Consider the following 21,051-nt stretch of genomic DNA (forward strand, 5'->3'; position numbering starts at 1 on the left):
TTTGGATCCCAGGGTGGGTTGCTTGGATCCAGGGGTTGTTTGGATCCCAGGGTGGGTTGCTTGGATCCAGGGGTTGTTTGGATCCCAGGGTTGGTTGGTTGGCTGGATCCAGAGGGTGGTTGTTTTTCAATTCCTCGCTCCACCACTATTTTTTTTTTTTCCCAATCCTCCTGCACTGCTCTCCCTGAGCTGGGTGGATTCCTGCCCACATCAATGAGGGAGGTGGAGGGGAAAGCATGCAAATCCCTGCTGGGATCCTTTATTTTGTATGCACATGTACACACACACCTGTGTTACCTCCACAGCCAACCTCCACTAACCCCCATGTGCTGTGCCGGGGGGCTGGAATCCAGAGCCCTTCCATGGTGGTTTTAAGGAGCAGCTCCTGAGAAACACAGGGATTGCTCTGTGGGCGTTGGGGGGAGCAGAATCCAGTCATTAGCATTTCTCTCTCCTCATCCTGTTCCCAACAAACACGATCCCCGTGCCTGACACAGCGGCGTGTTCGTGATTTCGGTCGGGCTGTTTATTTTTAGGGTCTCAGCGCCTGTTTGGAGGGAATAGTTGTTCCATCCCCATGGCAACGGGGCTGAGTGTATCATAAACACTGTTAAAGGAGAGCTTTTCCAGCTTAAATGAGACTTCCCTCTCATAATCAGGCTGGGATGGACGTGGACCATTTAACCTGTTGTTTGGGGTTGTTCCCCAGTGCAGACCTTGCTCTGAACTGAGGATGCTTCTGCTTCTCTCCTGCCCTCTGAAGCCAATTTAATCTGCTGTTGGTAAACATCCCCCTCAGCCCATCTTCAGGAGGAAGCAAGTGTAATCTGCTTAGGAGCTTCCAGGGAAATCAGTGTTTTTATGGCTTAGTCAGGAACAATCCCATCAGTGCCACAAACCAGGCAGGGACTGATCAAAGGTGCTTTGGGTTTGAAGTTTCCCCATTCTCTCTCTTTGTCCTAAACCTTCCCATGCTCTCTGTGCTCTCATATCCTGAAAAAGGAGAGCTAGGAAAGGGAGACTGTTCATCAGAGTGTGGAAAAGCAGGGAAATGAGGTTTATCCATAAAATTATCAATGCTGGCATGTCAGTCGTCCCCAGCCGGGGGTGGAGGGTCAGTGGTTGGAGCAGCTGGAGAAAGTACTTTGAAATCCCCTTTTTCACTGTTTTCCATCAGTGTCAGTCATGATGATCAAAATCCTGTTTGGTAACAAAGGGGCATCATTGTCTCTGTATGGAGATTAAAAAAAAAATCCCCAAAGAGCTGTTTGGCTCATCCACTGCCAACCTGAGCCTGCAGCCATAAATCCAGTGGGAATCCCGATGCCACTGCTGTCCTTCATGGCTTGTTTTCTGATCCTGGTTTGCTAATTCAGCAAGCAAGTGAGAAATATGCAGGAAGCAAGCAGAAAAATAACTGAGGAAAAACTAGAAAATACTAAGAAAAACAAATACTTATTTCTCAGGAGTTAAAAAGCTGAAACAGTTTGTTCCCGAGTCCCGAAATAGTTGTTAACACCTAAATTTCATCTGAAGCAACTTACATTTTTGAAGCCAGGAACCCAAAATTTATTGCAACATTTGTTTTGAGGTTTTTTTTCTAAAAAAAAAAAAAAAGAGGCTTGGAGTGGGATTAGGCAGTGAAAACTCTGGAGCAGCTCTTATCATAAGGACATCCTCCAGCATTTCCTTCCAGGGAACTTCCTGCCTCGATAACCACGACTTCTCCTTCAGAACAGGCTGATTTTCCTGACTCCTTTGGAAACAACAGGGGAAAACAAGGATTTATCGGGTCTAGGGTGTTTTTTTTGTCCCTTATTCTTACCTGATTTTACTTAGTTATTAGAGAAGGTACAATTTGATTGCTACTTGGAAAGCTGCCAGGGTTTGGAATTTTTTGGAGGGTGGTGTTGCAGGTGTGGAATTCTGCATCTCTGCTTTAATTCCTTGTGAATAATAACTTTGTTTTACACGTATAACAGTTTTTAACCTGGTATTTCACCTGTCTGTGTGTTTTGGAAAAGGACTCAATACTCTTCCGTGCTTCCCACCACATCAGGGTATGTAAAAGCTGGTTTTTGGACAACAGGGTTGTTTTTTTTTTTCCTCTTTCTAAAATTAATTAAAATTGATAAAATCCTAAAAGTACCAGTTCAGGTGAGCCACAGTCTCAGGAGCTTGAAAAGGTTTTGTGAAAGGTTTATTAGTAAAGGGATATTTCCAGTGCTGTGCTAACGAAATGGTTGCCTGGTTGTATTTTGATAAGCACATAATTAGATACTTTATCAGCCGTGTCCCACCTCCCTGCCCCTCTACTGAAATAAAAGGGGTAGGGCAGCCACTTATTTATGAATTTTATTTAGTTGCCTGGACAAAGACATTTGAAAAAAACCTGATCAGACTTTTGAGGTTTGGAACCCGGCCTTGGGCCTGTGACCTCCAAAAGTCTCCTTCAGCCAACCCCGTTGTTTGTTTTCCTGGAACAGCTCTCAGGGCCTTGTGTCCACAGGAATATTGCACAACGGGGCAGGAGTTATTGTCTCCAAATTCCTTCTGTTCACACACCATGGCCATCTCAGGCTGCCTGAGAAACCCCGGGAATGGCTCTGCGGGGTGAAGCGTGTCCGGTTCTGTGTTGGACTCACAGTACGAGCCCGGATTTCCTGGAATTTCCTGGAGCTGGAGCCTTGATTTGCCCGCCTGAACGTCTCACCTGTGCCACTGTGAGGTCCCCCAGACCTGTTGCTGCCTTAGTTTCGTTGTTTTTGAGCTGAGCAGAGGTTCCTGTGTCTCCCTGTGTGTGACAGCTGTGACCCAGCCGGTTCAATCGCGGTGGTGGTTTTGTCCTCGCCGTGTGACCGTGTGACATCCTCCCTTTCCTTTTGCTCCATCTCTGTTCCTGTGTGGGTTTTACTCGGCCCATCTGCAGAACTCATCAGGCTGCAGATGCTGCTGAGAGAGGCTGTTGGAACGAGTGGAGGTGAAAGATTACTGGGGATTACTCGGTGTCCAGTCAAAGCACAGGAAATCTGCCACAAGACCTTGGACACGGTTAGGCCAGGCCCAATTCCCCCCTCCAGTCCTGCCTCTGCTCCCTCCTCAGGGCCTGGCAAGGGGTGCCTGTCCTTTTTGAGCACAGAGGGAGTTTGTTTGGCTGCAGTCAGCGTAGCTGCTGGGTGAGATTAGGGTGAGATTGCCACGTGCCCGCTGTGCCACCCCTGACTGCTCACCCTCCTTCCCAGGAGGTGCAGAGCCCGGGGCTCTGTAATCACACACACGGGGCTGGTTGTGGCTGTGGCACAGATGCAGGAGGAGAAGTCACCGGAAAAAAGATCCATATCTCGTGTCCTGGCCCTGCTGTCAACTCTGAGGCTTTGTAAAGTCAAGCCCCTCGAAGCTGCAGCAGCAGCAGCAGGAGAAAGGCTCAGGTTTGCAGCCAAACTCTGTCAGCTCCTCAGTGAACTTCAAGGGTCATCCGTAGGCGTCAGAGAAGATCTCAAGACAATAATAGTGCTCTATTTTAGCACGCTCATTACAAAGTATAACTGCCCTCTGCCTCTGGCAACTATTTTTGCCTCTGCTCAGATGGTGCAGGAGTGGCAAGGCCGTTGTCACAAGCAGCAGTGCTGCCTCTCTGCCTCCTTCCCTCGTCGGCTTTTCGGTTTAGACCTTTTTCCTTTCTCCATGAAAATAACCTTCAGCAGAAAGATGGCTCGCAGGGGTGTGTTTTGTAATTATTGGTGCATTCATCCGGAAGAAAAAGCAATCAGATTTGTGCTGACAGGGAGCTGTGAGAGGAGGTTGGGGCCTTTTCATGGCATTTGAAAGAAGCTGAAATGCTGTTTGCATCGTTGATGCAGGGTAGGAGTGGGACTGTGGGTTCCTGTCCTCATCCTGATTTCTTTCTAACTAGTGGGTCTTTAAAATCTCTGCAGAGTGTGGGGTTTTTTTGAATAAAAAGGACAAGAGGATCTTCTGAATTGTGTCAGTGCAGGAGGGGTTTGAGTACGTGGCCATGGCGTGGATCCTCCTCTCTCAGGGCACCTGAAGATGTTCTGGGCAGCACAAGGAGCTTGAGCCACTTCTCATCCCTGTGGTTGCAAGGTAAAGGCTCAGGAAAAGCAACAGCTGCCTCCTCCTGCCCCAGGTGCTGGAGGAGGAGGAACCTTTTCAACGTGTTCGTTGGTTCTCAAACAAAGAGAAGTGCTCAGCTCGCCTCTGCTGGTTTTCATTTTACATCTTGTGTGATTTTTTTTCTTTTTCTTTTTTTTTTTTTATACTCTGCTTTTTCCTGAAGAAACAGGAGTTCTTTGATGTGTTCTTGTGCTGTATCAAAGCAGCTTTTGTGCTGGAGTTAAGTGAGACGTCTTGGTTCACAATACAACACATTATACTTTCCCAGTTCACAGCTGCTCCTGGAGTCTGAAGATCCACCTGTGATCCCATTGCTTTGACCACTGTGGAGGGTTGTTTTCTGGCCTTCCCTTTGTGTGTAAAATCTTCAGAAAAACTCTGTGTTCCCTGCTCCATTGAGGTATCCATGAGGTTCTGCTGAGGGATCTCCATCATTTCCTCTAGATATAAACAGTAAATATTGAGTAAAGAGGAATATGTGCAATATAGCCCATCCATGAACAATTCCTAAGTGCTTACTGCTCCTCTTCTATAACACCAGGGTCTCAGTAGGACTTTTCCACCCCGTTAACGTGTCTAACACAAGACTTTTTAAAGCTGAGGGTACTCAAGGTGTCCTCCAAACGATGGCCAAAATCGTGACACCCCTAAAGCTGTCAATGCCAGAAACATCAGCAGGGGCTTGATCAATGTAACACTCCAGTACAGTCTGTAACTCTGCCCCTGGGAGAGGGATCCTTCCAGCTGGAAAACCAAGGGATTTGGGCAGCATGAACTCATAATTTGGTAAATGCTCCTCAGAACGACACAGCTCAGTGCAGGGAAAGGTGTATTTTTTTTTTTAATATCTTGCACTTCCCAGAATTTTGGCCACTCCATGTGTGCTCTGTGACTGAACTTTGTGTTGTCAAGAGTGCTGCTCTGTCAGCTTTGTGTGTCTCCAGCTGGATTCCAAACCAGCTGTGATTGCAAAGGTTTGGATGCTTGGCTGTGACAGAGGCTGATGAGCTTTGAGCTACAGCGAGGTGGTACTTCCTAAAGGGAAGCAGCCTAATGAAATAATAGCAGTTAAATTCTGGGATGCAACCTGCATGGATTTTTTTAGGAGGAGGGGTAAAAAAAAAAAGCCTTTGCCACTCTGAAATTGCGTTGCTAATCTGATTTCCACGTGGCTGCCTCCCCTTGCATCAGTTTGGTGCAGTGCTGATCCGGGTTCCCAAAGTGCTGGAGATAAATGCAGCGTGGGAATAATCACTCAACTTCATCTTCCTGCTCTCTCTTAGCACGTATCCCTGGCATTGACAGCTCTGCAGATCCTCCTGTCTGCACGACACATGCGTGTGCATCATCCCCGGGGATGAGGAGCCGTAGCCTCAGCCTTGGAGACACGGAATGTTGCTGGCAAACGTGGATTCCAGGCGGTTCTGAGGCAGAGCTGATCCCCTATGGATCAGCTGGCACGCCATGGGAAGAGTCTGGAAGCACAGCCTTGAGTTTCTTCGAGTGCCGAGCAATTAATTTGGGCAAGCAGGGAGTTGTACGTGCGCGGTAATTAACGGGGAAAGCACCCTAGGCCAGCATAACAGCGTGGTGTGGGTGTCCTTCAGGTTGGGATTGTTCCATGTAATTGCTGCAGTTTAACTGGCTGGATCGATGGCACGGCCCTGGGGAGTCACCCAGCCCGCCATGGGGCAGGGATTCTGCAAAACAGGTTCAATGTCGTGGGCTGGGCCCAAAAAGGCACCTGCCCCGGGGCACCTGATTTCGGTAAGGAAGGGGAGCCCTGTGTAAACTGCCAGTAATCCTTTCTCAGGGCTCACTGAACGCTCAGGCTCACGTGGAGGCTGTTCCCTTCCTTATATAGGGCTGGATAAGTGCTGGGCAGTAATGAGATTGGAATAAAAGGCTTTGGGAGCGAAGATGAGCTGGCAGTCCTGGCTGGATCTTAAACTGAGCCCTGTGTACACATGGACTTCAAACAAGTCCTTGGACTTGATGCCTCTGCTTTGGTTGTGAACAGCACTTGGGCTCTCAGGCTGTGGATTCACCCAGACAGAAACCCCTGGACTCTTAGGTTTCTTCTCTGAGGGGAAAAAAATGTAGCAATTTTACATATAAAACCATTTTTTGTGTCTTTCTTGGTGGTTCTTATTCCAGAGCACCTGGGTTTGTTTTTATTTCATAGGAAGAAGTTTAAACTGCATTAATTGTCACAGTTCTGGACTAAGAGAATCCATACGAGATGCTGAATTAATATTTCATCTGGTGTGTCTTATGCTTCCCTTGTGCAGACAGAATTATTAGTGTCCTGCTTAAAAATGTTTGTGGAAATACTGTTTTGTGTAGTCAGATATGGTCAAGGAAAAATGACATCTCTCTGCCTTGTCTGTCCTTGATGAATTTAGACGTGGAGAGGAAAACCACTCTGGGAGTTCAGGAATCAGCTGGCAGATATTAGTCCTAGAAAGTCTCAGCCTAAATCATTGGTGTAGGTAAGACATGGCAGGAATTGAGACAAGCAAAGGCAGCGCTTGAAATAATTTTTATTTACTTTCGTGTTTACGCTCTTAGGAAAAAAAAAAGGGGGATGATACTTGGAAAGGAAAGATTTGAAAGAGAGGGGAGTAGGGCTGATGACAAAGAGGCAGAAGTGTGAACTGAAGGAAAATGGAGTTGTTTTGCTCTGGCATCTTCCTGGAGCTTTGCAGTTACTTGATCTGCTGTTTTTGAGGTTGGAGGTGGGAGCAGGTACGGAAAGGAGGCGGCGAGTGGGAGGTTTGATTTTTTTTTTTAATTTTTTTTTTTTTTTACCTGAGTGTACCTGAGCTGTTTCTCATAAAGCAGTACAAGCCAGAGTGGGTGAACATGGAACAACTTAGAAACATTTTTTTGGGGTAGTGACTCACTGCAACTTACCCAAAGTGACCTGATTTAGTTAAATGAGGCTAAATATAACCCATGTGAAAAGTACTGACATGTGGGAGGAGACGACAGAGTTGGCACTCAGCCTCTCTGTTCTGCAGGGAACATCTTTCACGACTGGTGACTAATAATTTTTACTCTTGCTGGCTTTGGAAATAACATCTCAGCTCCATCACCCCCTTGTAGGGAGAGGAGGGAAATGCTCTGTTAACCTGCCTCTGCTCTGCCTCTCTGCCTCGCAGCTCACTGCTATGGACAGTGCTATCACCCTGTGGCAGTTCCTCCTCCAGCTCCTCCAGGAGCCTCAGAACAAGAACATCATCTGTTGGACCTCCAACGACGGGGAGTTCAAGCTGCTGCAGGCAGAGGAGGTGGCCAGGCTGTGGGGGATCCGCAAGAACAAGCCCAGCATGAACTATGATAAACTCAGCCGAGCGCTCAGATACTACTACGTGAAGGTAACAAATCCCCCTCCAATCCTTATCCATCTTTACCAGCCTAATGGGCTTTGTTTCCTTTTTCATCCCCTGCGAGGGGATGGGTGGGTGTCACTCCTCTTCCTCCCAGGCTTAAGGAAGTTGTACTGGTTTGTTTAAAAGTGGGGTTTTTTTGTGCTGTGTTTCCTCCCCGTTGCTTGTTTGACAAGGTTCTAAGTGCAAAGTTTTCTCTTTGTGTCTTTGCAAACGTAAATTGTTGAATCCTAATCCCCCTTCCAAAAATGCATACCCTGGCAAGGGTTAAAATCCTCAGCACTCCAGGTAAAACAACACTGGGAGATGATGACTGAGGTGGTGAGTGTTGCACCACCTTAAGATCTTTCCTGCAGTTGCCTCTACAAAAGGGCTTCAAAATAAGGATTTTCAGTGAATCAGCCCAAAGTATTTTTATTGTTCTCTGTGTGTTCAGAACTTCACCTCTGACATGGCCAGTGATTTCAGCCCAGCTGAGTAAGAAGCTTCTCTTGTTTAGCAAAATGTCTTCAAGACCTACCTTGGTTTCAATAAGCCGTTTATCCCACAACTGTTACCGGGCGAGTGTGGGAGATAAAAATAAAACAGTTTCTGAGGAACCTCAGTGGGTAGCAGGTGGTAAGTTACTGGTGTTTATTGTTGGGTGGCACAAATCTGGCTTTGTGCTGAAGAGATCTCAGTAATAATAATTGCATGATAAATGAAGATGATCTTAAGCCCGAATTGCGTGTGGCATTTCACTTAAGGAGCAAAACAAGTTTGACAGATGCTGTTTTGTGGTATTGAAATAGCTGATTATCCTGCATTCCACTGACTAGTTCAGCTACTTATTTTCCTTTATTAGCATCTCATTAAGGATAAAAGGGGTTTGATTGGAAGTACCAGCTCTCAGTTCTGCAAAACTATAGAAACCCTTTAATACTGCAGGTTCTCCTGTTAGATTACCCTGACTGTACCCAGGGCAGTGATCCTTGAGGGGGTTAATGGGTAATTTTTTATTCTATTTAAAAGCAGGTTTTAGGCTGGTTTTGGTGTATTTGGTGTCAGGTTAAGCTCACCTGTTCTAGTGTTTTGTCTGTGAGCTCTGGGAATGCTGCTTTGGGAGCGGGACTGAACTGCAGGAACGCAGTGTGTTTTTAAGGCAGGAAAAAAGAAACATTTTTTTGATGAAAGATTACAGGCTTTAATTCCTCTGCCTATTTTGGGCAGTGTTTGTAGGAAGAAAATTAATCTGAGGAAGGTCTAAATATATATGTGTATCTTACCCACAGAATATCATTAAGAAAGTGAACGGTAAGAAGTTTGTGTACAAGTTTGTCTCGTATCCGGAGATTTTAAATATGGACCCGCTTGTCGTGGGCCGGATAGAAGGAGACCCTGAACTGACTGGCTTTGGAGAGGTCAACAGCGCTCCAAAGGACGTGGAAAACTGTGGGAAGGAGAAGTCCCAGTCGTGTGCGAAGTCCTCGAGCCGCAACGACTACATCCACTCAGGCCTGTACTCCTCCTTCACCCTCAACTCCCTCAACAGCTCCAGCGTCAAACTCTTCAGGTCCATCAAGATCGAGAACCCGGCGGAGAAGCTGACGGAGAAGAAGCCTCAGGAGCCGACCCCCTCCGTCATCAAGTTTGTCACCATGCCCTCCAAGAAGCCGCCCTCGGCCCCCCTGGTCTCCACCACCTCCGCGGTCTCCGCGGCTTCCGCCGCTCCCGCCGCGTCCTCCTCCCTTCCCATGGGATCCGAGGAGACCCTCCAGACCTTGGAGACGCTCGTCCTGCCCAAGTTAACTGTCCCCGAAGCTCCAGCACCTTTGCCAAACTTAACCAGCAGCTTCACCCCGACGCCCCCCATCTCCTCGGTGTCTCCCACTCTCCAGGTCCCTTCCACGCCCCCGTCGCCGCCCCTGAGCTCCAACCCCGACCTGGACATTGACACGGATATCGAGTCCGTGGCCTCCCAGCAGCTGGAGCAGGCCCAGAGCCTTCAGCACCAATCCCCAGAGCCCAAAGAGCAGGATTCATCCGTGCTGGAGAAGGAATTTGCCAATCACCTCTCCAGATCTAAGAAACCCAAAGGGCTGGAGTTGGCTCCTACTCTCGTCATTACGGGCAGCGATCCAAGTCCTCTGGGCATTCTGAGTCCTTCTCTCCCGACTGCTTCTCTTACTCCAGCACTTTTCTCTCAGGTAACCAAACCCCCTTCCTGGTTTCTTTTTTTAAAGTAACAATGGTGATTATGTTACATTTTAAACCAGTAAGGGAAGGCAAGTGGAAAATGAATAGTCGGTTCATTGTGTGGGGTGTTCTGAAACTCAGGATGTCCCTCCCCCTTTTTTTTTTTTTTTCTTTAATTAAAACCCAAGTTTTATTCACAGTTGGTATTAACTTCACCCCAAAAAGGTGCCCAGGTGGTGTGTCAGCCCTGCACGTCTGGGCAGGGTTGGCATGTGGAGGCAAAACCCAAACCAGCACCAGCAGGATCCTTTGCAAACCTTGCCAGGGAGGGACTGAATTATTTCAGAAACCCTAAACCCTGCCCTCATCCTTCAGCTGGTTCTGAAAATACTTTAAAAATAGAGAAGCACAGAGGTGTCTGTTTGGCAGCTTTTTTTACTCAAATATAGGCATTTAGTTAAGGCCAGAGTCTTGTGAGTGAACATGAACAGCAATAAGAGCAGCTGCTTAATTTGGTTGCTATCTTTGTGTGGGAAAGGAAAGCTTTTGTGTCTCGTGGAAAACTTGGAAGAGAACTGAATCCAGCTAGGCTGTTAAATCATTCTGTATCTATTTAATCTCTTTCCTGTGATAGATTGGAATTAGAGTGAAGCTGTAGGGAAGCTGCTGATTGAAAAGTGAAATGGCTGAAGGCAGGGGGAAAAAAACCAAGTGGAGTTGCTCTTTTGGCACCCTGGGAAGTGTTTGGCTGGTGAACCTGGAGCATCCAGGGTATTCAGAAGCTGGGTGGAAACTTGTTTTATTGTTCCTTATATTGTCATTGTCACCCAGACCAGGCTCGTGCCTGCTGTCTGCTCCTTTGGAGTTCCTAATCCCGGTTTTCCCCAGTCCTTGCAGGTGCTGTGTGCTGGATTGCTCTGCTGGAGGTTCCAGCAGGATTTGGCAGCTGTTGGGAAAAGAGGGTTGACTGCTCAGCCAGGGGAGGGAGAGCCGGATGGGGCTGGGAAGGGAGGAGGAGCAGGGACTGGGAGTTCCTGAAATTGGGAGCCAGCCCTGGCAGCTGCAGGAGCTGAGGGGGTTGTGGCTGGGCTTCCATGTGCTCTTGCTCCAGGGGCAGGTCTCACTCAGCTCTCCTGTCTCTTCCAGACTCCCATCCTGCTGACTCCCAGCCCTTTGCTCTCCAGCATCCACTTCTGGAGTACCCTGAGCCCGGTGGCTCCTCTCAGTCCTGCCAGGTTGCAAGGTGCTAACACCCTCTTTCAGGTGAGTTCCAGCAAGTTCTGCCATTCTCTCCCTGCTTTTCAGTCCCTTCCTCAGCAGACCTGCAGGAATCAGTTACCCAAATACCTGCTGTAGAAATAAAATACCTGCTGTAGAAATAAAATACCTGCTGTAGATGCTGCCCCATCCCTGGAAGCGCCCAAGGCCAGGTTGGACAGGGCTTGGAGCAACCTGGGATGGTGGAAGGTGTCCCTGCCCATGGCAGGGGGTGGGACTGGATGGGCTTTAAGGTCCCTTCCATCCCAAACCATTCCATGATTCTGTGATCTCTCCATTCTGCTGTTTTTTGTTATTTGGAAATTCTCACCTTCGCCGCTTTTAATAAATAATTTTGTTCAATATGTAAGAAAAAAAATCCCCTATATTTAAAAAAACCCCCTCCTTTAGTTGCAATTCCTCGTACTCTTCCCTCACCTTCCACTTGGGCATTGGAATAACCACATCTGCTGCCTGGGTTTGCTCAGGCAAAGGGTGGGATTGAAGTGGTTGCTTTTTGGGTTGGGATCTCTCATCTCCATGGAGATGAAGGAAGTGGCTCATACATGCCACGAGGATGGGGAATAAACAATGCACTGGCCATTTTCCTCTAGAAATAGCTGATAATTAACTGAGGGACTATTTAGACCTGTGGTTTCCCAACAACCTGTATTAAAGTCACTTATTAATTGAGGACATGGGCAGTGCTCAGGGCAGGGATTGCTGTGCCAGTGGCATTAAAAAAATTAAATTAAAAGTAGAAATCCAATAGAATTCTTTGAAGTTTGGGGTGTTTTTTCTTTGTTGTGTTTTGTTGTTTGGGGTTTTTTTTCTACATGCACAGATAGGGGAGAAACAATGAATTAAAGTGACCTCTTGCCTAATCATTTTTGTTTTGTCTCTTAGTTTCCATCAGTGCTGAACAGTCATGGCCCATTTACTCTGTCTGGACTGGATGGACCCTCTACCCCTGGCCCGTTTTCCCCTGATCTCCAGAAGACATAGCACATGGAACTCATGGAAAGGACACGTTGGCAAGCAAGGGAAAGATGGGACACTTCTATTTAACCACGTTTTTTTAAAAATGAGCAATTTGTAATTCCACACAGAGATTCTCAACGATCGTAGTTTTCGCCATTCCCAAGTAAAAATGCCTTTTTTTTTTTGCAAAATTCCCCTTTTTTCTGAAGAACCCAGGTTGGGAATGTATATGCAAAGGCCTTAATAGGAGCTGCAGCTCCAGTTTTCTTCTCTTCCCTCCTTGGTTTGGAAGATTTCACGTGGTCAAAAAGGGACTTTTGGTCGGTGTTGCAGCAACTGAGTCTGCACTGATGGCAGTGAACAGTGTCAGGGAAGTCTTTTCTCTGTGACTTTTGGGGAAAAAACAAACAAAACCCTCTGTTCTTCTGCTTCCTGTGCTTGGCAAGAAGATATCTGATCAGGATGGAAGCTGGCATTCCAGGAAATGCTTGGGAAAGGGGTGTGTGCACTCCAGCTTTGCCTGGGGGGGCCACGGTGACTTCTGCAGCAACCAAAACAGCCTGGTCTGTTCTGCTGTAAAAACATCTTGTCTTTTTTGCAGGGAGAAATTTTCAAGGACTATTATTCAGTGCTTCATATCCTGAGATATTGGACAGTTTGGGAATTGTGGTGGTGTTGTGTCCCACCAGCCCAACCCCTCGGAGAAGTGGTCTGGCTGGATCCTGGATGCTTCCCCTGCCCTCCCTTCCGTGGGGAGGTGAGGTCTGGAGAGAGAGAGAGAGAGAAATCAGTGGTGGGATGAGTTCCTTTCAGCCCTCAGAGAGCTTGAATGCTGAAGTCCAAACATTTCTTGTGCCAGAGACCTGTTCCAGAGCTTGTGATCTCACTGCTGGATGAGCAGGATGGTGGATTTTCCTTGGAAGTTTTGGGGGGGTGGGTGCCTGTGCTGAGGTTGCTGCCTGGTGCTGGAGTTCCACACCCAAACAGTGGTGAGAGCACAGATGTCCCAGCATTAACATTACTGCTCTTTCCCACAGGTTTGGAAAAGTTTCCTGCTTTTCCACAAGTGGAGGAGCTCCTCTTCTACCAGCTCTTAGCTCAAGTTTTGCATTAGAGCTGTTGGTTTTTTTTTTTTTGAGGAAGCACTGACCCAAACTCAGGCTCAGTGTGTCCACCTGGCTGTAAATCTGCTCTTGCATTGCTTTTCTTGGTGGTGTGGATGGAGCAAGAATGAGAGATTTAATTTCCAGAGCCATTTGAGACGAAATGAAATTTGTACTTAGATTATTTTTTTTTTTTTTTACACCTCAGGAGGCCTTTTGAGAGAACTGAGGAGTGAAAGGAAGGGAGATTTGTCCTCTCTCAGCCCCTCAGAGTCTGGATGTCTTGGTCTGTGGGTGCTGGGCCCTGTGTCCTCCTTCCACTTGGGGCATCTGATGTCAGGCAGCAACTTCTGTTTTGCTACTGAGCGCGTTGAGATGGGGATGGAAGGGAATCTTTTTCCATAAAACACCCAGTAGAAAACAGGTGGGAACATCTCTCTCCTTCAGCATCCTCACTTGGCTGCCTGCAGAGTTTTCAGGAGCAGAAGATTTCGCAGCAGGAGGAGCTGACAGTGTTTGCTGTACATATTGCACCCCTTTCATGGAGAAGTTTGGTGAACTCAAAGCTTTCCAGAAGTTTTTTTTTTTCCCTTTTGCCACTTTTGCAGGCTTGGAATTCACTTTCCAAGGGTGTGACAGCACCCGAGACTTCTCTTCCTTGGTGGTGTTACCTTCCTGTATTCTGACATTGAAACGTGTACAACCACTTTGTGTGTTCCTGGCGTGACACCTGGGACAGGTGGGTGGAACAGCTGATTTTTTTGGGGGGGGGAATGGGGGGCATTGTTCATCCAGAACACCTGCCCAGTGGGAATGGGAGAAAAGAGTATTCCTTCTTCAGGTGGAGAAGCTCATGGAGTGACCTGTCTTCCTGTTGGGTTCTGTCAGAGGCATAAATGCTTCACATTTTAGACATCAGCAGATGCAGGATGAAGTTCCTGTGCCAGCAGCTCTTAAAATGTGCAATATTGACCTTTTTTTTTTTTTTTTTAATTATTATTATTTTTTTAATGCAGAAGCAAAGCTGCAGATGATAATTGAGAGCAGGCATCTGGAATTTTCTGGTTTGCATGGTGGCTTTTGAGTCTGCTCTAGAAAAATATATATAGCTATGTATAAATAGCAGCACTTTTTTATAATGGTTGTTTTAGGTTGGCCAATTTGACGCCCACCAAGTGTGTGGACTTTGAGAGCAACATTGCAGACTAGGATTAGAATTTTAAAAGTACTTAATGAGCACTAAAAAACCCTTGCAATTTAATTGCTTCCCTTTCCTTGTCCCCTATGGAGAAAAGCCAAGTTTATTTGTTTAAAAAGTTGTGTGTGTGCACACGTGCACTTAATTCTCTGTGAACTTTTATCACTTTGAGTGTGGGGTATGCAAGAGAACCCAGCCTGGGTTCCTGCTCTTCTGCAAGAGAACCCAGCCTGGGTTCCTGCTCTTCTCCAAGAGAACCCAGCCTGGGTTCCTGCTCTTCTCCAAGAGAACCCAGCCTGGGTTCCTGCTCTTCTCCAGGAAGCTTCCTAAGATTGCACTGCCATAGCTGGGGGAGAGCCACGTTTCCCTTTGGGAATCCCTTGTGCAGAGGAAGCTCATGTGGAAATGCAGCCTGGATGGGATGGTTTTTATCTGGGAATATCCACTGAGGTGGTGGTTGCTTTTCCTTTCCAAGGGAAATCAAAATCCACGGAAGGGTTACAATCTTAGGAGGCAGTTGGGAAAGCACATGGGAAGGGCAGGGAAGGGGAGGGGAGAGGAGCAGCTTGCTGCCTTTTCTCCATTCCAGCTTTCAGGTCACTTAAAGGGAATATTATCTTGTATATATGCTGCCTGATTAAACACACATTTACTGACAGGTATGGAACTGCCAGCTTTTTTTTTTTGGATCACATTCCTGACGGAGCACAGCGTCCTGTGACTCCTTGGGGCTCAGTGATGTGATTGCTGGTTCTCTGCTAGGTCACTTCAGGAGCACTTTGCAGCTCCTTGCAACTTGTTTTTTAATTCAGTGTAGGGCAGGTGGGGGTTGATAGAGGTTCTCTTTTCCTGGCCACGGTGGCAGTTTGCACTGTGGTGGCTTAAAAAAGTGATAATGCAGCATTACAGCAACCTTTCCTTAGCTGACAGTTGATGCTGCTGGAGCAGCCACGGGATTGTGGGATGCTTGGGAATATTTGCATCGGTTAATTGGTAGCTGGTGGTAGAATTGGACTGGACGAGCATCTTGTCTTGCTTCTGGAAATCTCTTTTCCGTGTCACTGCAGAGTTGGGGTTTTTTTTTAAAACAGCAGCTCAAGTCCAGAGCCTTGTTTCAGGACCTGAGCTGTTCAGCAGTGGTGGCTGAATGCAATTCCTATGCACTGCCTCTGGCACATTGGAGCTGTGTTTTGCAATAGGTCAGCAGGTGATACAATTCCTCGAGTTGGAGAATTCAGTGTTTTGACTTGGAGCATCCTCAGACTTCAGCATCCACGCAGTCTTTGGGGGGTGTTAGAACAGAGAGGCTTTGCCTGTTCAGTGGTTCATTTGGGATAATTCCTCCCTCTGATGCGTTTTCAGACCTCAGATTTCTCACCAATAGATTCTTCTTGTGTTTATAGTGTTCCTCCTAAGGACAGTGAAGGCTGCTTAGGTGCAAACCTCCCTTTTCCCAGCTTCCCACAACGCTGAGCTGCAGCAAGGTCAGGTTCCCTCGGGACTTCAGAGCTCTGCAGGCTGAGGTGGGGGGACAGAGCTGTCCTAGAGCAGTGATGGCTTTCTCAGGTGAGAGTTTTGATCCACTTCTGTAGCGTTTTTCCCAGTGCTGAGCTCAGAACCTGCAGTTCTGACACACTCTTGTCTCCCACGATTTATTCATTTAGCTTTCAGTTACCTTCTGCTCCTGTTTTATAGCAGTTTTGTATGTACTCCTGTTTTATGATTTAACCTCTTCCATTTTTAAGGCATATTTGTTTACAGTACATCTCAGTGTTGTATCAAGAGGCTCTCTTGGTATTGTCAGCTCTGAAAATCAACTACAACAGTAGTTACAGAACGTTGTCAAAGGGTGTGTTTTAAAACTCGATGTTTTGAGTTTTTGGGTGTCCACAACAGTTTTGTTTCATTTCTTCTTAAGTTTCTTAAGAAATAGAATGTGTATCTGTAAGAGTAGAAATAGGGGGAAAAAAAAATAGACCTTCTGGCCTCTGAGGTCTTGGGGATGGATGGTTTATTTTGTCTTAAAAAAATCACAGAGCGCGGGGTTGCAAAGAGCCCCCCTAGGATGTCACACTGGGCAGATCAGTCCAAAATCTGTGAGGATTGCAGTCATGGTGCTTAAAAGCTGTTCAGGATGTTTGGTGAGGTGTAGGATGTCTTGCCTAAACAGGGGGTTTTGTGGTTTGATTGGAATTTAGTGAAGCTGGTGGGCCTGGACAGCAGGTCTGCTCCGTGGGGAAGCCTTTGGCCGTCCATGGATGGTGGGATGTGGGACATGCTGGAGCTGCTCTGCTGGGATCAGGGGCTGTCAGGTGAAGGTTGAAGGATAAAATGCAGTGACAAGTTCTGTGCAGGTCTCCAGGGGGTTCCTGCAGGAGGCTCTGTCTTGGATCAGCCCCTGGGCACACGGAATTCCACCTGGAGCGAGTAGCACCGACTGTGGAGGTAAGAACTGGTCCTGGCCAGGGAAGAACTCTTGGAAATGGAACCAGATCTTTCTCCACAGCCTAATTTTAGTCATAAGGGTACAACAGAGGAGCTGCAAAGCCACAGGGGTGGTACATCCCTGCAAATCTGTTCAGCAGCAGCAGCTCCTTTGGAAGTTCCCTGATGGACCTGGTGCCATCTGGAGCAGAAAAGTGAAGCTTTGGGTTTAGTGTCTCCTGGATCTTGGTCTGAGGTGTGTTATTCCTGCCTTTTTACCAAGAACAAACAGAAAGAAGGAGGATCTGTTCACTGCAGAAGGGGGATTGGTTTTGGGCTGAGCCAGAACCAGGCTCTGCCAGGTAAGAAAGCTGGGCAGGGCCCGTGTTCCTTCTTGGATGTGTGTGTTAAAGGATTTCCCTTTTGGAATAGCGAGATACCTGCTTCATAAACATTATTTTTGGGGGAAAAAAACCCACCCTAAAACTGACTAGAATTGCTTTTTTGTTTACCCCTCCCAAAAAACGTAGCAGAAGGTTTTGCCTGTGGAGCTGTTCCAGCTGCCTGACGAGAAGCACACCCTGAGAGCTGAAAACTTGGAGGTTTTTTTAGATTCCTTGTGCCTGGAATAGCCCTGCATGGAGCACACGTGTGTCATGCCTGACAGGATGTGTCCAGGATGGAGTCCTGGCTTCCAAATTTGTATAAATACCCCTCAAAGCAGCCACTGCACTGCGCAGTCGCCACTTTTAAATGTGTTTTGCACACCCTGGTGAGGTTTTTTGGGGGCTTTTCCTTTTCTTTTAGGACTCAAGTCAGTCATGCCACAGCGTGGACTCGTTGAGTTGCCAAAGGGTATTTTTAAAAGCAGCTTTGACATTGTTGGATGCCACATCTCCTAAAAAAAAAAAAGGAAAAAAAAAAAGTCTTAAATGTGTCTTTGAATAGTTTTGTGTTCACGGAACAAAAGTTTGGACTCCTTTACTCGAAACACTTCTCTCCTGAGACCAGGCATTGGCAGAAGGTTTTCATCTCAAATTGGTTGTGGCAGGGGGTGGAACAGGGTAATGCTGAACCTTTTGGAGAACAGGGACCTTCATGGAGACACTGAGAGACTCAGGAGGGGAGGCTGGAGGTGATTTTGGAGCCCATTTCAGCCCTTGAGCAGTACATGCAGCAGTGCTGTACCAATAACTGGAAGCTGTTGGTTTTTCTGTTTTTTTTTTTTTTATTTTAACTTTTTAATTTTTTGTTTTTCAGTTGGGGGTTATTTTTTCATGGGTTTTTGTTTTTATTTTTTGAACACAGGAAGGCTTTGAGGGTGGCCTCTGCATGGTTCCTAAGTGTGTGCTGTGTGCTGGGGTGGGGTGGGGTTACAATACCTGGGTTTGCTCGAAGCTCCTTGAGATGTGTTGTGGTTTGTTCTTTTCTTTTCTTTCTTTTTTTTTGGTTGTTGTTTTCTTTTTTTATTTTTTTTTTTTTTTGGCTGGCATGTCTTAAATCTTCAGGCTTTGAAACTGCTTTCTAGAGTTGTGTTGACTTTTTGTTCTGCTGTTGTTCAGTTGCACAGAGTTCTCTATATATGACGTGCTAGTTTTGACGTGGATTCTCTGTGAGCAGGGTTGAGATTATTCCTTGTAGTTTAAAAAGAAACCAAGTTGTATCCTAAAAAAAACTCCCCTTTTCAGATCTTGTTTGTATCCTGTTGCAGTGTTACCAGATGGCCTTATGTACGTCACAGTGTTTTGTGATAAGTACAGTAGCACATTTAATGCTTATTTCCCCTCTGTTTTTATAGCTGAGAAGTGTATTTGTAATAACAGAGCCAAATCAATGGGAAAATTCTAGGTAAGGGTGGTGGTTGTCTCCCCTAATGGGTGTTGGGGCAGCTGGAATTAATCTGGGACTAAACCCTTAGACTGCCTTGGGAATTCTGAGGCTCTTGGCAGATGTGGATCGTGTGCCAGGGGCTTGGAAATCACAGCAGCTCCGTTGGCTCCACCACAACTGCTCCGACTTCCACGGGCTGGGAACCTGCTCTGGGGGCAGCTTTTGGGCTGGGAGAGTCAGGGGAGAGGGAAGTTGGAGTTAATTTTTAGCAACTTAAGCACCCAAAGCTGCTGGGCGGTGGGAAGGTGGGCCAGTTTTGTCCTGTTTGATTTCTGCAGCGCGGTTCTGTTCTGGGAAGTGACTTCCTGATGCCTCCAGTGGTTTCTGTTCCGTGGTTGAATTTTTCTTTTAGGCTGACCTGGGTTTTCTTTGCTGCCGAGTTTTGGGCTCCAGCAGCTCTGACAGCTCTGCTGGGAGCAGCCTCTGAGCAGGTTTCCCTGTCAGGTGACTCCCAACTCTGCCATGGATCCAGTTTTACCTTCCTGTGATTTTAACGGGGGTAAAAATGACGCTGGAAGCAGCAGAGAGAACATTTTTCAGTGGCTCTTTTCCCTGAACAGAATTGCATTTATTTTTTTTTTCCTATAAATATATATATAGTACCAAGTCTGGAGACAAAGCAAGTTATGTTGTAGTGAGTGTCTCAACTTCCTACACTGGAGACTTTTCTAGACATGATCTTTTAGAGACAACTGTAACCTCACCCCTCTGTGGTCCTTGTTACAGTTGGGTGAACCTGCCTGGGACAGAAAAGCTTCTCAGTCTAACTTTCTTTTTTAAATAATACCTTATAATAAGAGTATCTTAATGCCATTGTGTTAAAAAAAAAAAATGCTGGTATGTAATGCAAGTACATAAATAGCCAAAGTTTTCAGTAATTGTTCAGTGTTAACTAAATTTTGCTTTTATTTAACCTTCCAAGATAACATTTAGGAAGACCTTCAGCATGTTGATGTCACAAAAGTCTGATCAGCTTGATTAGAGCAGAACGTGGAGTTATTGGAACACATTTCAGGTTTGAGTACAATTTGGAGGCAAAGTTTTTTAAGATGCAAAACTTCCTTTGCACTGTAATGACACTTCAAATGCTGCTTTTACAGTGGCTCATTGGTAATTGTTATTCAAACATCGTGAAGGTCTTTCCTGAGAAATCAGGTGACTTTTCTATTGCTTCGATTTTTGTGCAAAAAAAAGTTAAAAATAAAAAAAATCAATGTATTGCAATCTTTTTTAAAAACGGGGTGGGAATAGTTAAAGAAAACTATTTTATGTAAGAACTGACAGAGGGATTTGCTTTGTATAATGCAAGCTGGCTTTAAAAAAAGCATTGTAGCAAAATTATTCAAGTCAATCATATGTTAATAGTTATGTGCAACCAGACATGCAAAACAATTGTATTTTTTTAAATAAATATTTTTAACAAAGTTTCTGCTCTTTTTGACTGGTTTGTTTGTTGTTTTTTTTTTTTCAGTAGAGGAAATAGAAAGTTACAGCTGCAGGGCAGCTTGGGCTGTGAGAAGGAGGGAGGTAAAAAATCCTTTTACAGCATCACAGGCTGGAGTGGAGACAGAGGTGGAGTTGGGGAGTTTGGTTTTTATTCCCCAGGTATTATTCTGGTGAAAATTTCCTTTAATTAGCATTTTTTTCTTTAAGCAGACCCTCTGCCTAGACCTGAGAGTGGAGATTGGAGTTGCCAAACTGGTGACAGGAGCACTGTTGCTGTGGCAGAGCAGATTTAGCCCCCTGTTCTCCAAACCTGCAGGGACACACCGAGATTATTGAAGAGCTGACAGTGCTGGTGTGGAGATCCCCTTCCAAAGAAACCCCCCCTTGCATTGTTTCTGCTCCTCTCCCCTGGGCAGGGCTGCAGAGATGCTCCCATGGTGGGAGGGGCTCAGGGAGGACACTTTGGGGTGGGGTTTTCTTTGCTGCAAATGGGGTTTGCACACACACACAGGCTTTTTTCCAGGAGAGTCACAGTGGCATCCTGTGGAGCTGGAGAAGAACTGCAGCACATCCTGCCCGGGGTGGAATCTGGTCTAGGATTGGAATAGAATCATGGAATGGTTTAGGGAAGGGACCTTAAACATCATCCAGAGCCACCCCCTGCCACAGGCAGGGACACCTTGTTTGCTCCAAGCCCCGTCCAGCCTGGCCTTGGACACTCCCAGGGATGGAGAAGCCACAACTTCTTTGGGTTATTTCCATTTTTCCAAGCATTTTTTTCCCTAAAATATCTTCACAAGCTCCCACGGATGGTCCTGTGGAAACTGGTGAGTTAAAGTGACTTTGTACCTGAAGGTGAGTGTATGAAGCAACTGCAGGAACAGGTGAATGCAGTTAAACTCTGGGTTTAGCTCATCCCTCTGCCTCACATCCCAGAATTAGAACCTATTCTAGGATTCTCTGATGAAACTAAACCCAAATTCAAGGCCAGGTTTGGAGCAGCCTGGGCTAGTGGAAGGTGTCCCTGCCTGTGGCAGGGGGGTGAAACAAG

General features: G+C 46.5%; 1 protein-coding gene across 2 annotated transcripts; it reads left to right on the plus strand.

The window, feature by feature from the left end:
• Nucleotides 1-4,668: 4,668 nt before the first annotated feature.
• Nucleotides 4,669-19,934, plus strand: ELK4 (ELK4, ETS transcription factor). 2 transcript variants are annotated; one of them, XM_017832152.1, is made up of 5 exons: nucleotides 4,669-5,682; nucleotides 7,299-7,514; nucleotides 8,798-9,712; nucleotides 10,848-10,964; nucleotides 11,865-19,934. In XM_017832152.1, exons 2-5 carry the CDS (start codon nucleotides 7,308-7,310, stop codon nucleotides 11,961-11,963), a joined length of 1,338 nt encoding a protein of 445 aa, XP_017687641.1. In that variant the 5' UTR covers nucleotides 4,669-5,682; nucleotides 7,299-7,307; the 3' UTR covers nucleotides 11,964-19,934. The 2 variants fall into 2 exon arrangements, with proteins under 2 accessions (XP_017687641.1, XP_017687640.1); XM_017832151.1 differs by having other exon boundaries at nucleotides 4,669-5,671.
• Nucleotides 19,935-21,051: the final 1,117 nt, after the last annotated feature.

Source organism: Lepidothrix coronata, unplaced genomic scaffold, assembly GCF_001604755.1.
Source record: "Lepidothrix coronata isolate B3197 unplaced genomic scaffold, Lepidothrix_coronata-1.0 Scaffold199, whole genome shotgun sequence".
Lineage (NCBI taxonomy): Eukaryota > Metazoa > Chordata > Aves > Passeriformes > Pipridae > Lepidothrix > Lepidothrix coronata.

Excerpts from the sequence above, each read along its gene's own strand:
- ELK4 (XM_017832151.1), top strand. The coding sequence starts at position 5,369 with ATGCAGCGTGGGAATAATCACTCAACTTCATCTTCCTGCTCTCTCTTA. Across the intron at positions 5,672-7,298 it reads ATTTGGGCAAGCAGGGAGTT|CTCACTGCTATGGACAGTGC; the intron begins GTACGTGCGCGG and ends TCTGCCTCGCAG. Across the intron at positions 10,965-11,864 it reads GTGCTAACACCCTCTTTCAG|TTTCCATCAGTGCTGAACAG; the intron begins GTGAGTTCCAGC and ends TTTGTCTCTTAG.